Source organism: Camelus dromedarius, chromosome 2 (genome assembly GCF_036321535.1).
Source record: "Camelus dromedarius isolate mCamDro1 chromosome 2, mCamDro1.pat, whole genome shotgun sequence".
Lineage (NCBI taxonomy): Eukaryota > Metazoa > Chordata > Mammalia > Artiodactyla > Camelidae > Camelus > Camelus dromedarius.
Genome location: NC_087437.1, coordinates 33,083,557 through 33,101,367, shown reverse-complemented (window position 1 = coordinate 33,101,367; position 17,811 = coordinate 33,083,557). Strand labels below are relative to the sequence as shown.

Sequence of the window (17,811 nt, the reverse complement as noted above, 5' to 3'; positions counted from 1 at the left end):
TGTACATACAGGAAACCAAACAGTACAAACTATCCATTATTTAAGCGCCATGACAGTAACAGGCTCTAAAATAACGACCTCTGGGTCTTGTCCTCAACCCATCGTGCGTGTCCCACTCTCACTCCTCAGGGGCTACTGGCAAAAGCAGGCCTCCGAGCCAGCAGTGCAGTTTTAGCTCTAGCAGCTGGCAGAGGCCAACAGCTGTGCTGTGGCCACAACACCCCCACCACAGAGATACAGAGCAGCATGCAATTACTTCTCAGTCCTCAGGAAAAAGTAGAAAACGAGTTATCCCCAAAAAGCTTAAATCAAAACATTCATAACCACAATTGCTAAACATCACAATGAAAAGCAGGGTAACAGCTGAGCACAATAAAAGGAATATAAAAAAGGAAAAATAAGCATGGCAAGAAAGCAATTATTATTTGAAACTATCTTAAAAACTTGCTTTTGTTGTTGCTAAGAATCAGTAATGGCCAGGTCATTGACCACTGAGGCTACCCTAGACCACAAGGTCCATCTTTGACTTTACAACCCTCTCTTATGTGTAAAAGTAGGGACATAGGAATCTTACCACAGTGTATTTCCCTGAAATTTCTCCTTATTTTTATCAGAATCATATTTATACTTGAAAATTGTTGCCTTTCTACTGTCCCTAATACTATATATCCAACAATACAGAAACTAAACTACACCTATGTATCCTGTGCAAAAAACAGTAAACATAGCAGGACTGAAACCACCTCCTTAGAAAGGCTTGCCTGCAAGGCTGGTCCCTGGCTGGAATCTGGAGCCTTGGATTTCAGAGGGTTCCCAGCATCCCCAGAACTGGTAAGACTAGCTCATTGTGCCTATGCTGTTTGTACAAAAAATATGTTATGTGCTTAACACCTGCTTTCCTTCTGGGAGTCTGGAATTTGGTACATGCAGAGGGTGTCTATGTAACCAGCCCCCAATAAAACCTTGGGTACTGAGTTTCTAATGAGCTTCCCTGGTAGACAACATTTCACAGGTGTAGTCATAACTTGTTGCTGGAGGAAACAGGCATGCCCTACGAGGAAACAGACGCCACTGGGAGATGCCGCCTGGAATCTTACACTTGGCTTCTTCTGAACTTCACCTCACATGCCTCTTTCCTTTGCTGATTTTGCTTTGTATCCTTTCACTAGAATGAATCATAGCCACGAGTACAATTATGTCCTAAGTCCTTACTCATAGTGAATCACAGGTCTTGGGGACCCCTGACACATTCCCTTTAATAGATCAAAGCCTAACTCCCTATTGTGGTTTCCATATAATCTTGACTTTAAGGTCAGACCTATACCTTCCTACATGGTGTTCCTTACTCATCAGAGAGCTGAGAAGATAAGGCCTTTATGAATGGTAAAGGACTCTCATATATTAGTAAGCATCTCAGCTTCAATAGGGTTCTTTCCTTGTGCATCTGATTTATAAACTCCTTGAGTACAATGTCTTACAAACAATAATTACTTATCTGATCTCTGCTAAGTGCATCAAGTGGTTTGGCAAAATAAGTATCAGTCTTATTTTATTATAAAATATACATAACAAAATTGACCATTTTTAAGTGTACAGTTCAGTGGCATTAAGTACGTTCACATTGCTGTTACCACTATCCATGTCCAGAACTTTTCATCAACCTAAACTGAAGCTCTGTGCTGATTAAACTCCCTATTCTGCCTTCCCCCAAAACTCCCTATTCTGCCTTCCCCCAGCCCCTGGTAACCCCTATTTCACTTTTCTGCCTCTAGGAATTTGACTGTTCTGGGTATCTCATATAAGTGGAATCCTACAATATTTGTCCTTTTACGTGTGGCTTATTTCACTTAACATAATGTCCTCAAGGCTCATCTATGTTGTAGCACGTATCAATCTGATTCCTTTTTAGGGCTGAATAATACTCCATTGTATGAATATACCAAATTTGTTTATCCATTCTTCCACTGATAGACACTGGGTTGTTTCCATCTTTTGGCCACTGTGAATCGTGCTACCATCAACACTGGTATACAAATATCTGTTTGAGTCTCTGCTTTCATTTCTTTTGGGTATACAGAAGTGGAATTGCTGGATCATATAGTAGTTCTATATTTAACATTTTTGAGAAACCACCATACTGTTTTCCACAGCAGATGGAAACCACATCATTTTACACTCCCACCAGCAATGCACAAGAGTTCCAAGTTCTCCACATCCACATCAACACCTGTTGTTTGTTTTTCGAATAACTGCCATCCTAATGAATAAAGTGCTATCTCATTGTAGTTTTGTTTTCCCTAATGGTTAGCAATGTTGAGCACCTTTTCATGTGTTCACTGGCCATTTGCTATCTCTATGGAGAAATATCTATTCAAAAAGTGAGTATCAGTCTTAGGCAAGGCTCTTTATTTTTAAAGAGTTGAACAATCAACTGAAGGAATCCACATGGCCTTCCAAACAGCACAATAGTGCAAGGACCAACATTTAGTCTGCAAATATTTAACTGCTTTGCCTCTAAAGCTGTCTTATTGCTGTAACATTGCTAGTTTGTCTTCTTTCTTCTTAACAAGGATATGCCCAAGAGGTAGGCAGTTTAAGTATCTTTTTGTCTAGAAAAAACTTTGACTTTTCCCATTGCAAGATATTATTACATAACTCACTACTTTAAAAAAATGCCATGTCAAGTATTTTTTGAAGAAACCAATTATAGTCAATAAAATTACTCAGATTTCATTAATAAAACTCTGCATAAAAGCATCATGTCCCCTCCCTGTAAAACAAAAGAAAACAAAAAACCTTTTTCATATTAATATAAGACATATTTTGAGAGCACCTGCCTTTAAATCAGAAGTTGAGGGAATTTTTTCTTCCAGAAACATCTCACCAAGTTGCTCATCTGAATTTGCAACACATTCAATCAGCTCCTGCCTGTGGTCAGCTGCTGCCGCCCTGAATTCTGCTGGAATCTCCTCATAGCGAACAACCTGACTAAGAGTAGAAACGTTTTATTTTAGTACTTTAAGAATATTCAATTAAACATATAAACCACCAATGAAAAAAATAAGAGTTCTGATATATTTGTATTAAAATGGCAAATAAAACTAATGTACATTTTCAAAATTCAGATGGAACAATGGGCAAAATACTATAAACAGGCAAAGCAAATTGCTCAAGGTTATACTATTAGTAAATGGATAGGCCAAGATTCAAAGCCTGTCTGACTCCAAAGCCCATGAGTACAGCTGACCCTTGAACAACAAAAGTTTGAATTGTGTGGGTCCACTTATATGTGAATTTTTTCAATAATATGCAAAATATGTGTGTAGAACATTGTGTGCAAGACTGGCATTGAAGTGGATAGCCTAGCCTTACATAGGCATAAGGTGAGTGATATTTAATATAAAATTAATAATGTGTTCATTTTCTTACTGTTTTATAACTTTGCTTTCAAAGAATTACATTACTGTACAGAATGCCCTTCTCTTTCTCATAACTGGAGAAACTGTATCATCATAGGTAAGAAAAAATTTAAAATGTAACAATGTTTCTAATACTGTATTATGAATATGATTGTAATATCATATGCAATAAAAATTTTATGATTCATTAATTAGCTTATAGTCTAGGCTACTGTGAATCAATCATATCAATTACCACAGGCTACCATAAAGCAATCATAATGCTACTTCTTATCAATGCATGAATCATTATACCTGTAATTAAATATCAATTTCTTCTCATATTGCCTTTTCATTTGTGATACCTAGTGTTAGCAATACACATAACATCTACAGTGCTTTCTATCATAAGAAACTCACTGTATTGATAAATATATACAGTACTGCAAACGTATTTTCTATTTGTTACGATCTTAACAACATTTTCTTTTCTCTAGCTTACTTTACTAAGAATACAGTATACAATACATATAACGTACAAAATATGTTGTCAGTTGACTGCTTCTTATTAGTAAGGCTTCCGGTCAGCTGCAGGCTATTAGTAAAGTTCTGGGGGAATCAAAAGTTATACTCAGTTTTCAACTGATAGCCTCTAATCCCTACATTGTTCAAGGGTCAACTGTGCTTGAAAATTCTATTAACTAAATTAATCACAACATCACAGTCTCTAACAAGCAGATTAGAGACCTAACTATTCCTTTCCATTAACAACAAACCCAATCATATAATTTTTAACACAGAAAACACCATTTTATAGTTCAAAAAAAAGGTTATTAAATATGATACTCTTCAACCTTGACCTCAGTTCTCCATTCCTCTAAGGGCCAGATGGGTAAGAGTCACAAATACAATATAGACAACCAAGAAATGGACATAATTGATATTTAGAAACATCAGTCTGAAAGTTTTCAAAGTATTTCTTTAAAAATGGAATCTAAAGTCAAAAAATAACAAGATTTTCAGAAAACACATTCCTAAAAAAATAAAAGGAAAAGAAGGCAACTGCAAATAGACAATAATTCTTATTACCCTAAAGAATGCTCTTCAAAGCCTTCAGAGCTTAACTTCTTCCTTTCTGACAAAGCTTCCTGGTTCCTAGCCTTTCATGTCAGAATCTTCTGTGGAATCAAGATATACATACCCAGTGGCTTAGTGCTGGGAAAGGGGGCAAGTACAGTAAAACGTTCCATCTGTGATTCTGATATACAACAAAGTTTAAAAGCCTCTACTTTAGAAGACAAAAACACATGCCCTGATAATTCTAGGGAAGTGGATTTACTCATACACTTACGAATATCTTTTGAGTCCTTATTTTTTATCACACAGTTCTAGGGCTGGGGACATAGCAACAAATAAACCTGATAAAAACCCCTGTCCCTTACATTCTAAGGAATGATAGATAAGCTGTGTTGTCACTGCTTAGCTGTCACACAAAAAGTGACAGAAAGCCTTGTCCACTGAACCTGCTCGATCTTTCCCCAGCCTACAAGACGGCTAAGGATACTTCCCACAGGTAACCGATCACAATGTCCTTTGCCCACGTGCCAGACAGCAGTCCTAGTTCCACAGCAGGGGAGGGAAACCCCTCAAGAAGGACCTTTGGACAAACTGCCAGGCTACTGGGGCCACTCTCAGAAGAAAGGTTCATTATGAGCTCCTCACTCTCTAGACTAGTGCCACTCAAACTGTGGTCTGCAGACCTGAAACATAGCATGACTTGGGAGCATTCCAGAAACGCAAATTCCAGGCCACACCCTAGAGCTACTGAATTAGAATCTCTGAAGGTGGATCCAAGAATAAGTGTTTTAACAAGCTCTCCAGGTGACTGTTCTGAATGCCATTGTTTGATAACCACTGGGCAATTACAAAGCTTTGAATGCAAATGTCTCTCAAAAGTTGACTGACCGACCAAATACCATGACAAAAGTTACCAACTTGCTTCTTGTATTGGCCAAACCACATCTGTACAATTTTAAACTTCTTTTATATGTTAATCTTTTTATCTTTGTAACCCCTTAAGTAGGTAGAGGAAATATTTATGATCCCTATTTTCTTCCCAGGTTTTAAGACAATGCCCATAGTAAATGCTCCAGAAAGTCTACAAAATGAATGAAAGAATGTATAAAGAACAAAGAGATAAAGAGATATTACATCACTAGCCCAAAGCCTCCTTACACCACACGATGTATGTTATAATGTGATATAAATGTATTACTCAAAGAATAACATACTCTCTCGGAAGGAATACTAAGCAAAATGGGAAGTAACCAGGACTAAAAGCATTAAAACAAAATCATTTCAACGGATATTCTTCCAGACATATTTCAAAAAGTTTATTCTGTTTTAAAGAACTCATTCTTTTCCTTCTCTTTGATACTTTTTAAAATATAAAATTTTAATAGTGTATTTTTAACACTTACCCAAAGTCTCCATCAAAGTAGATAGCTCGTTCCTCGATAAGATCTATAATACCTTTAAAATCACCCTCCAAACCAATGGGTAACTGCACAAATGCTGCATTATGACTTAGTTTAGACCTGAAAAATAAAAATACGTATGTTTACCCCTTTTTTCTCCCCAAATCCCTTTGAAATGACAAAATAAATATAAAAAGAAATCAACGGCAGACCTGTGGAATTTATCAGTAGGTGAGAGCAGGAGATATAAAGCAGTTAGAAACAGACTGACAGCTAAACTCATTGTGCTCAGGAAGCCACAACCTGATGTAGGCAACAAAAAGAATTCTACAATAACTATTTTCCCATCAGATCCCCAGAATATCCTGGATCAGAAACAGAAAGGGGAAGAACAGGTCATTGAGTGGTTGGCCAGGAAATTAAAGGATGGTGTGGTAACTATGCCCACATCTCATTCTTGGCTCAGCTGACTCTGCTGAAGCTGAGGACAGCTATGTGAAAAGGAAGTTCTTAGAGGGAAAACTCTCAGAGTGGGTATTAAAGCCAGACACTTATCGTCAACCTGCACCCCTGCTCCGGCAGAACCACTGAAGAGAAACTACACTCACCAACAGGGGTTCTCATCCAAGAAAAAATATGGTCTAGCTACCACAGTTTAGTCTAGATTCCAAGTGCCCATCTATAACTAGGGATAGGTAACTAAGAATCACCAAATTTTGAAGGAAATCAATAGCTTGAAAGACAGTGAGCTCAAGAAATAGTACTAACCTCCAAGGAGAGAGTTACTAGAAAAAAATAAAATGTAAAAATCTGAGAAGTACTCACCTCTTTTAATAAAGATGTCACAATAAAAGGGAAAGTTTATGGAAATTAACTATATAATTGCTGGGATTAGAAAAGAATAAAAAACAGGCTAAATAACAGAAGGGATGTAGATGAATATCAGATTAGTGAGTTAGAAGACTGAGCTCAAGAATTCTCTCATAATCCAGCGCAAAATGAGAAGGAACGAGAAAGTGTAAGAAAGTACTGTAGAAAAGTTAAGACATGAGGCTAGATTCAGAGGTTTCAAAGTGTGTTTAATCAGAGTTACAAAATGAGAAAACAAATAAAAGGCAGTGGAGCAAAGAAAGTAGTCAAATAAATGCGGAAAGAAAATTTTCCTGGAATTCAGAAAAAGACTCGGTGGAAAGAACCCGTCTATTGCCAAACACAAGTAAAACAGAATAAGGCTAAAAGTGAAAATGTTTCCTTCTACCAAGAAAGTACTACAAACACCAATAAAGGAAAAGTTCACTCTCAAATTCTCAAATACGTTAGTTCCATCAGAGAGCACACAGCAATACTGTCACTTGAAGTTCCTCAACACTGTATCATTTGTCATCAGACAAATCACTTAGTGTCTCCACTACCACAAGCATTGCTGCCTACAACCATCAGCTCTGCCATGTAAAACTGCAGTGGGAACTCCACAGCTCCATTTACACATCTACCAGAAAGGTGAAAAGTGAAACTGTGGCACTTTTCAAAGGCTGTGTGAAATACGTTAGTATTGTGCAAAATGTAAAATGATATCAATACCACTTACTGGGTTACGTCCGGTTCAGAAAGGAAGTGTTGCTGATGTCTTAGCAAATATGTTACCAAGTGAAAGCAAGAGAATACAGCCCACTACTTTAAGGCATTAATTAAAATTCCTCAAATAAAGGTTAAAATTGAAGAAGATCCTCGAGGTTTATCTAAATAAATGCAAAGTACTTTTAGAACCTACCCTAGACTACAACTTCTCTAATTATAGCAAAACACTATAAATTGCCAGATTGTTTGCTGAATTCACCTTCAACTTTCCTAAAATTTAAGTCATATTTCCCCCATTTTACAGAGAAAAGCAGTTGATGAAATCACATTACAAACTGAACTATGGACCTCAGTGTCTTATTTACAAAGTTAGTCATAAAAATGAATTTTAAAAAGGAAAAGAAAATTTAAGGATAAAGCTTAATGACACTGAATTAACTGTCCTTCTGGATGTAAGTTGTTATCCAGATCATGACCTGCCTCTGTTCTAAGGTTCAGTACCTCATTTGCTGCAGGGCCCTGGCTGGGTTGGAGCCCATTCGGTCAAGTTTGTTAATGAAAGTTAGAAAAGGAACATTGTAGCGCTTCATCTGACGATTAACAGTCATGGTCTGGCACTGCACCCCTCCAACGGCACACAGAACAAGGACCGCGCCATCCAGTACTCTCAGGGCTCTTTCTACTTCTATTGTAAAGTCCACGTGCCCTAAAAGAGACAGTGAAGTGTGTGAGGGTCTTAAAAAGCTGTCTGATTTTTCACAACATGAACAAGTAAAAGTTTTTGTATCTCTGATCATACATAAGTCTTCTATTTAGAATGTGAATTCCTTAAACCACCAATACCGTTCACTTACCACAAGGTCCAGGCGCCCAACCAAATCAGTTCAAAAAGATACTAGGCCATGGGCATCTCTGGAATCAGCTGCAACATGTAAAAGGCAAGAACTTTCCTACCCACAATTTATTTGCACTATTTTCCAAAGAATCCACTTAAGGATGAAGTACTTGAGGTCCCAAGTCAGATTTCTCTAAAAGGGAATTCACAGTCACACTTTTGAGTATTATTTGATACTCAAAAATGAGCTGGGTCATAGTGAAGAAATGAATGTGCTGTTGCCAAAACAAGCTGCAATAAAACCCAAAACGCAACTTACCAGGAGTATCTATAATGTTGATATTGACATCTTTCCACATGGTATAGGTGGCGGCTGACTGAATAGTGATTCCTCTTTGTCTCTCTAGCTCCATGGAATCCATGACAGCACCAACCCCATCTTTACCTTTCACCTAAACACAAGCACAGCCATTCAGATTTCTCTGTCCCTGCATTCCAAGAAGAAATCTTTACTGAGATCGAACCAGAACACAGAGTTAACTGACACAATTTTCAGAGAAACCTCATTGTCAAACCATTTCATTTCATGAAACAGAAAATTGATTACAGGTTCTGCCCTCTATTAATTGCCTAATCCTTTTTTCACTGCCGTTTTCAGCAGCTGCTACCACTCAGCAATTACCTGGTCTGAGAGCCACCCTTGCTCTCTGCACTGTTCCTGCCCACCAGCCTTGTTAGTCTGTGAGCAGGTGTTCAGAGAACAGATTTTTCCCTGTTGTGCTCCTTGTGGATTTTGAGGCCTGGGTGGGAAAGATTCATCTTTTAAAGTCTGTGACTGAACAAGATGCTCTTCATCTGAAGTAACATTTTTAAGTGGAGAGTAAAGTTACTCAATATGTAATTTCTTCAGGAGTTTTAAGATTTTCTAAAAAAAATTTTTTCCCAAAATATTTTTTTAACTATTAAGCTTATACTACATATCATCATTTTAAACCCTTTTTCCACTTAACATTATAAACATCTCTTCATAACATTTAAGGTCATCTAAATATTATTTTAATGGCTGCTTAAGAATACATTATATTGACTTAATATTCTTAAAAAACAACCTACTCAGGATACCCATAGTGATGGTCTCTAGACAGATTTCTCAGAGCAACATTTCAAGCCAACTTGAGCTAGCCACTTTGTGGTATGACTGTGGTTAAAGATCCACTGTTATCATTCTTTTAATCTTCCAGGTTTTGTGAAATTTATTAAATCCTTACAAAACAAAACTGCAGTTACACCAATCTGGAATCAGCCGTCAACCACATACCTCATGCATCTTTGCAATTCTGCCAGTATAGTAAAGCACTCGTTCTGTTAATGTTGTTTTCCCAGAATCAATGTGAGCTGAGATTCCAATATTTCGTATCTTTTCATTAGGAATCACCCCTGATGAACACCATCGGCAGATCTTCCAATTAACCTGAAAAAATAAGAGCGCTCAATTCAATGCACTTTTAATGGGATAATAGTGAGCAATTAGAACGGGTTTAGTGGACATTTTTCCTTCAAGAAATCTCAATGCTCATAAAACATCATATGAAACAGCCTGGAAAGGCAAGAGGGAATGTTTCAGCCTAAGAAGGGACTGCAAAGGACAGAAAGGACATATTCTTAAAAGTAAATAAATCTGAAAAGAGATATTCAAATTAATTAAATAAACAAAAGGGGACAGATACTTTTAACAAAAGTCACAGGTTTTAAAATATACACTGGGGCTGATAAAATCAGAAAGACAGCTCCCAACAATTACTTTGACAAAAAATTCAGTTTTTACTTTAGATTTTACTTTGATTTTTTTTCCCCTTCCCCCTTACTAGCTAGTAAGGATGTCTGAGGACTTCTATGCTCGACGCAGTGGTGCCAATAACTTCAAGGCAGCCCATAAAAGGTTTCCAATTCCTTCTTCGCCAAAACAATTAATGACATTAAAAAAAACCCGGATTTTACTCTGGAGGTGAGAGGGAATCCTGCATTTTATAGAATCAAGACACAACATTAACTTCTCTCTATAAGGCTGCACATCCAAAATGCACTGCAGCCATTTCGGGGGAAAGGGAGGCAGAACTTGGAAAAGATAGGTAAAATACTCAATGGAATCTGGATGATAGGCGCCTAGCTAATTAAATCCTAGGGATACCAGCGCGCAAAGCAAAGGAGGTTTGCATGACGGGGAAGGCTCGACTGCGACCTAAACCTACTCCACTCTCCGCCCCACCTCTACCCTCCCCGCAAAAGGCAAACAAACCACCAAAGAATAGTACTACTATTTAGGCACTAAACCAAATAACCCAGGGTCGGTTGAAAGAAGGAGCAGTCAGCCCAACGGCACTCGCAGTGAAAAGAGCACTGGATGAGTCAGAAGCCCCGGGTTCGAGCCCTGGACACACTAATTCTTCTGCTGTCTTGACCTTCACTCCAGTCACTTCTCTTTAAGGTATACCAAAAATAAGAGGCTTAACCATAAACCGGAGGCCCACCCAACCTCCCAAGGCACCGAGAAGCTGCTCCTTAATGACCTACAGCTGTGCAAATAGAGCGGCTTTTCAGCACCGAGGTCGACAGCTCGCTTTCGGAGCAGTCAGTAAAGAGGTGCCAGGGAGGCAAGGCCACTTCCTCCCTGGCCCCGTAGGCACCGCAAGGTCCTGGGGACAGTCCCTGGTTCGGTCTCACTTCGCCGGTCTCCACTACCTGTTTCCCCTGCCAGTCCAGGGAGGCGGGCACCCGCAGGAGAGGCCCGCGCCCCACGGCCGTGGCGGCAGCGGCGGCGGCGGCGGCTCCCAGCAGCCTCATGACGAGCGCAGAACTGGTACGAAGGTCCCGCGGCTCCGGCTTTGCCCAGCAACCAGCACCACTGCTGGAAGCTTTCAAAGTCACGCCGGCAATCACGCAGAGAGAACACTTCCGGGGCAAAGGATGCCAAAGCGGAGAGGAAAAAAAAGACGGAGAAGCTTCCGGATCTCAGAGCAGAGCAGCGCCCTCCGTTGCCCCGACGCCCTCTGCCGACGTGGAAGAGAAAGTGCAGTCGCTTTGCGGCGCTAATCTGGCTTTAAGACGCAGCTCTTAAAGGTGGTTGTTTTGCCGACATAATGGAGAAAAGTTTATACTTTAAGTTTAAAAAAATGCAAAAATTTTTATCTATGCTACTACAAATATGAAAAAAATTGATCTATAGGACATGACCTGAAAAGAACGTGGAATAATAGTGAATTATCAACTGCAAGTGCTTTTACTTATTTCAAAATGTCCCATCACTGTTCGATGTTAAACGTTATGTGTACACTCCATTTAAAAGACGGCATCCTTGACGATTCCACTTGGACTTCTTAAAGGCAGCTCAAACTTTTTATGTACAAAAAGGAGCTAATGATCTTCCACCCAAAAACTTCTTAAGTCTTCATCAGATAAATGTAAATAAACTCCGTTCTTCTAGTTGCCCAGAACAAAAATGTCACTTTGACACCACTCTTTGACTCTTCCGGTCTAGTCTGTCAGTATATGTTATGGGCACTACACTCAAAAATAGATCCAGAACCTACTTCTCCCCACCAAACAAAGAACCACCACCTCTCTACGTTATTACTGGAATAGCCTAGCTGACCTTATTGCTTCCGCCCCGCGGCTGCTCAGTCTATTCCCAACACAGTAACTGAAGGGATCTATGGAGAGAGACCATGTCATCTCTCCGCTGAAAACACTCATCCAGTGATTTTCTTGTTGCTGTTCTCTACTTTTGTGTAGGTTAGAAATTTTCCTAAAATTTTAAAAAACTACTTTAAAATTTTAAACGACTAAATTAAAAAAAAATTTAACCCTCAAATAAGCAGGTACAAGGCCTTGCTTGCGCAACCACACCAATGTAGCCTGCTTCACTTGCTTGCTTTCCTCCAGACACTTGGCCTCCTTAGGAGCTGATCCTCACAGAACCAGAGCCTTTGCTTCCCTCTAGATACCTGCATGGCTCTTCTTTCTTCTATTGAAATAGCCTCTGTCAGTGAGGGGTTCCCAGACCAACTCTTCTGAAACAGCCAGCTCTTCCCTATGTTCACACACTGCTTCATTTTCCTCCAGAACACTTAGATATATCCAGACATTTTACGTAGCTGTCTGTTGTCTGACTGCCGTCTGACAACGAGAACCTAAGTTCCATAAGGACAGTGATTTGGCTTTGTTCATTGCTATACCCCTTGTTGTGCTAGGAGCTCAACAAATACTTGTTAAATGAGTAAGATCAAATAAATAGAAATCAGAGTAAATTACAGGAGACAAGAAAAGAAAAACCAGAGATTCAATGCTGAATTTCGAATTCATTTTTGGTATGTCATCCATGTATTAACATGTAGTCAAGGATTTACTTTGATGAATAAATCCATTAATGTTGAATATACTTTTAAGTAAACTTGTTCATTTACAGGCTTTCAAAAATGTAGTCTTTCTAAGCCTTTGTATGTATTTGTTTAAAATATATAAATTAAATAATAATTACATAGATGGTAATAATATTAAGGTTTTACTTTAATTTTAAGATATAATTATGTTAAGTAAAAAAGTGTAGCTGTTACTTTTGAAATTACTTTAACAAACTATGTTTCCTTAAGTAAAAATTCATACTCATTATCTTGTGTGTGTGTGTATTCATATTGTCTGTGATTATACCAAGTATAATATACTTTTTTTATACCGAGTATATTCTTCATTATTTTTATTAATCACCACTTTTAACCAAAGTAATAAACTTTTTTCTCCACAGAGAAAACTGGAAGACAAAAAAAATCAAGAAATGCCAGCTAAAATTTTGTAAGTACACATTATAGATTTCTTCTGTTAAGTTTTAAAGTGGCAAAATACACATACATTATGTCATTCAAAGCATTTGCACTTTCTGTTGATTTGTAGTCATTTTATAATATATAAGAATAAAGATAAATTCAAACTATCTTTAGTGACCAAAGCTTTGTATCGTTTCTTTTCCTTAGAAACTGTCCAAGTATCCAAGGACTAATTTAACATTTTCTAAGGTCTGGAAAAGTTAACTGAGGATCTGAAAAATTAGTTTTAGCTCACACATTGTCCTTATACTTAATAGTATTATAGTAATTTTGTAAGATCAAAACCCCTTTAAGACATCTGTATTACAATTTTATTCAGATACACCATTTGATATTTTGTAATCTTATTTTGTACACCATTGGTGGAATCAATAACTTACTTGAGCTGTAAGATCAGTATAGGAAATTTAAAAAGTTTAAATCATGAGAAGTTCAATCTTAGTTTTATATAAACTAGAATATTTCATTAGCATTAATATTACATAATACAGCCTGGAAGAAGACATATAGCTGACTTTAAATATTCATGCATTAGTTGGCCCAAATCCATCTACTTGTCAGAAATATTTTTTGTCTTCCTTAAAAATACATTTATAAACCTTACATTCATAATCATTACTTAAAAGCTCTTTTGTTTTGAAACTTTTATTTTATTTTATTTTCCAGAGAGGGAAAGATTTATTACTTGCTGCAAGTAAGGAGCATACTTGGGATCTTTCCCAAAACAGTGACTAGAAAGCTTTAGTCTCATAATCATAACAGAGGCTATTATTTAAATTCACTTGTCCACATCCCATGCAAAAGCAATACAAATGGTTTATTGATTTTTTCCTCTTAAGACATTTTGGACTATGGGTTTTTTTGGACTAGATATTCCTAGTGACACATATTTCATATAAATAATTGTTTTCTGAAATTCGTCTTTAAAATGTGTCAAGTAGGAGGAGAAGATGGGGAGAGGAAAAAGCAAGAAGGAGAGCTAGAGCCAGCTTTATACCAGCTTAAAAGATAAACTGAGACATTGAAAATCTTGAGTTTGAGCAAAACTCAATTTGAATCAGCAGCACCAAACAGGAAGAAGGAGCGCTCCACCAAGTGGGGCTGGGAAGAGACTCAGAGGGAAGAGGCAGAGGGAAAGCAAGGGGATTAGCTGATCGGCTAGGGCTGCCTGCTGTGGGAACGCCGGGTTGGCTGTTTTTAACCTAGAGGCATTGCAGGCTTAGGTTTTGGTTTGCTTGCATGAGCTACTAAGGCATTAAAGCTGTCTCAGTCTAATGGCCTCATTCTTTAATTTAGTAATACAAACATGAAAGTATCCCTGTAATAGTCTAATTACCTTCCCTCTTCAAGGAGAGAAGAAAGTTCAAATATAAGCCATACAGTTAAAAAGCGCTGAAGTATGGAAATAAAAGATGGGCAGACTTCTACATAAACGAAGTGGTCTCTTTAGACAAATTACAGAGAGGCTCTCTTCCTGAAGTTTTGTCAGGTGGTTGGTTACTTTGGGAGACAATAATAAGAATGACACTGGGACCAAAGAGATCATCACAATGCAGAGTTACTGCAAAATCCATGTAGTAAGGGACAGAGGGACCTCAAGGTTTCTCAGATATGTATACTTACACCAAATTGAGGGTCCTAATTCACTGCAGTGAGGTAGGTCTAGGTCAAACTTCAGTAGGATCTCCGAACTGACCACTGTCAGTCCCTTCAGGCTGCTATAGCAAAAATACCAGACTGGGTGACTTCTAAACAATAGAAATTTATTTCACATAGTTCTGGAGGTTGGGAAGCCCAAGATCCAGGCCCCAGGAGATTCAGCGTCTGTTGTGTCCCACTTTCTGGTTCGTAGGCAGCCAACTTCTCACTGCGTGTGCACAGGAGCTCTCTGGGGTCTCTTTTACAAAGGCATTCATCCTGCTCTGAGGGCTCCATCCTCATAACCCAATCCCCTCCCCGGCCCCACCTCCTAACTCCATCACATTGCCTCAGGCTGGGACCATCTGATTCCAGCGTGCTCCTGCCACTAAAAGCTAAAGGAGTCTTAAAGGTAGAGTAATGAAAACCTATCACTGAGACTGAAAGTCACCAGGAAAATCACTAAAGTAGCAAGGAGCCTAAGTATTCAACTTGGCCTTATTGTTGTTAATGTAAGAATATTAACATTTTTAACAATTCACCGAACTGTTAATATCCTTACATTCCCCAGAGACCCAGGGTTCCAGAAAGATCAGTGGCAGTCCATAAAGAAAAAATAATATGTGAACCACAAAGCACGGAGAGCCTTCTTTTTTATACTGGTTAAGTTGACTTCAGAATTACGATAAAAATAAATTCTGAAAAAAGCCAATTTCAGCATCATGTGAATGTAAAGAATTGACATGTAATCCACGTCACATATTTTATAAGTGGCCCCTTAGGAAGCACTGTGGCGTAAGAAGAAATATATATTTAATTCAATTTTAATTTGCTTTTTATGGTAAACAAGTTGGGATGAAAAAAAGTATCTATGAATTCTCTAACTGCTATATGACACATAGAAGTTATACTGTCTTTAGTACAATTATTTATTAAATCATGTTTTCATATTTGAATATAATGACTCAAGTTACCATCAGTGTAATAATTTAGGCAAAAGGAGAATTACAGTGTCTACTGGGATTTTTCTCTGTCAAGTGAATTTATGCAAAAGTGTTATTTAAAATGTATGCCTTTATGACAACTTCCCAATATGTTAGTATGTTATTAGTATGCTAAGTTATGCATAAGAGGAAAAATTTAACATCTTTAACTAATACATGCTCAATTATTTTCCATTATAAAAATGAATCGACACATATGTATCTTATTGTAGTGACTAGTTAAAGGCATGAAATGCTGACTGGTACAATTAATAGGACATGATACAGAAAATTAGAAGAGTAGAAGCACAATCACCCAATTCTACTTCCAAAGTTTAAAAAGAAAGATATTAGGATTATAGAGTGATAACGGGATTTTGTTCTTTTTCCCCCTTGAAACAACAAAAACTTGAGTTAAGATTTTATATTCTCAGAAATTTCAAACCTAACTTTATAAAAACAGATTAATGTTTGAATTCTAGAATGAAAAAAAAACAAGAGCTGAATCTTTAAATAGTATAATTAAAAACAGAACAATTGAATTATTAAGTACCTTGCTCAAACACACACATCACCCGTCTAAGAAATTTTGAGACAATCAATCATTCAGGTTTGTAGAATACCAAATGCATTTTTCTAAATGTCACAAAAAGGCTGAGCAGAGTTTCTCCAAGGACACTCCAACTTTAGAATGTTAATCGGGGAGATAGATTAAGCTGTCTGTGGGAAAGGAGAACAGAAATATTCTACGTTAAGATGTTAAAGACAAAGGTCAATGTAAAGTCTGATGAATGTTAAAAATGTAACACAGAACAAAAAAAGAATACACAGTAAAAAGAAATTATAAGAAGAAAATTCATGTATATTAGCAATTTAAAATCTCTTTGAAAATGAACTATTTGATTATTGTGTTCTTTATAAAAGTAATTTTTTGTAAGAGTACTAGTATAGATTCACTTTATTTTTAAAAATTCTTTAAGCTAGCTTTCACCTTTATGAACATCACTCTTATAGTGTTAGTAAAAACAGATAATTTTCTAACATTTCACTTCTTATAACTAATTTTACATGATAGACTAGCTGTACATTCAATATTGAATATATAGGATACATAGCAACAGGAAAATAACTGTGAAAGCAAAATCAGCATGTGAGCTTTAAAAATTAGTATGTTTTAAAATGATATAGAGTGTTTAATGCTTCTTGCATTGTTGAAAATCAAAGCTTTATTCCTAAAGTAGGGACAATATAAAGCTAGCACTTCCAAGAACATTCAGACATCAGAAGAAAGTTGCTAAATACAGTATTAATTCAACAACAAGAGATTGGTCTTATGTGTATCACCCAGCACCATTACTTTCTCTGTTAAAACTATGGAAACTAAACAGATCAAGTGCAATGCTATTTATTTTTTGTTGATTTTCACAGGTGATCCTTTGATGTTGAGTTTGTCCACAAAAGCATTTGATCTTCCATATTCAATGGCTGGACTTTGGTGAAGTTTCTCCCTGAGAAATATACATGTGAACATTAATATCATTTTTAAAATGGTCATAAAAAATCAATACAAACACGATAAAAACCACTGTACTGTAAGGTGAATTTTATCTTAGAAGTTCCTTAGTAGCTTTGAAAAACATATGGCAGACAACTTCACTTAATATTTAAGACAGCAACATCTGCTTTCCTGAGACAGATTTAACTCTTTACCGTTTAACCGTACTGTCCAACATGGTAACCAGTAGCCACATCATTTACATTTAAATTAATTAAAATAAAATAAATTTTAAAAATTCAGTTTCTCAGCTGCATCAGTCACATTTCAAGGGTGATTCAATAGCCACATGAGGCCAGTGGCTATCATACTGGCAGCACAGATACATAATGTTTTCACCATTGCAAAAAACCATTTCAGAAAGTTCTGTTGGACAGTGTTGGTTTATAGAAAATGCCACTGAAAGGGCCATAAATTTATAGATCATCTATAAAGAGCATGCTTTCTCTAACTGGGACCTGGATTTCCCA

General features: G+C 37.2%; 2 protein-coding genes across 6 annotated transcripts in view; both read right to left on the bottom strand.

Annotated features, from left to right (window-relative positions):
- The window catches only part of GFM1 (G elongation factor mitochondrial 1), a 41,815-nt gene extending 30,578 nt beyond the window's left edge, over positions 1 to 11,237 (bottom strand). Inside the window, exons 1-6 of the mRNA XM_010986317.3 lie at positions 11,028 to 11,237; positions 9,607 to 9,759; positions 8,608 to 8,740; positions 7,955 to 8,159; positions 5,879 to 5,995; positions 2,838 to 2,988 (exon numbers count right to left, since the gene is read on the bottom strand). Of these exons, the coding sequence (XP_010984619.2) occupies positions 2,838 to 2,988; positions 5,879 to 5,995; positions 7,955 to 8,159; positions 8,608 to 8,740; positions 9,607 to 9,759; positions 11,028 to 11,129 (861 nt within the window). The 5' untranslated portion in view covers positions 11,130 to 11,237. The remainder of the gene's footprint in view (positions 1 to 2,837; positions 2,989 to 5,878; positions 5,996 to 7,954; positions 8,160 to 8,607; positions 8,741 to 9,606; positions 9,760 to 11,027) is intronic.
- A 2,557-nt stretch (positions 11,238 to 13,794) lies between these two features.
- Positions 13,795 to 17,811, bottom strand: part of MLF1 (myeloid leukemia factor 1) — a 38,388-nt gene continuing 34,371 nt past the window's right edge. For 3 of the 5 annotated variants that reach the window (XM_010986348.3, XM_010986338.3, XM_031449895.2), the window contains one exon: positions 13,795 to 17,294. In XM_010986348.3, the coding sequence (XP_010984650.1) occupies positions 17,192 to 17,294 (103 nt within the window). In that variant the 3' untranslated portion in view covers positions 13,795 to 17,191. The remainder of the gene's footprint in view (positions 17,295 to 17,811) is intronic. The other 2 variants (XM_064492364.1, XR_837647.3) reach the window with 2 other exon arrangements.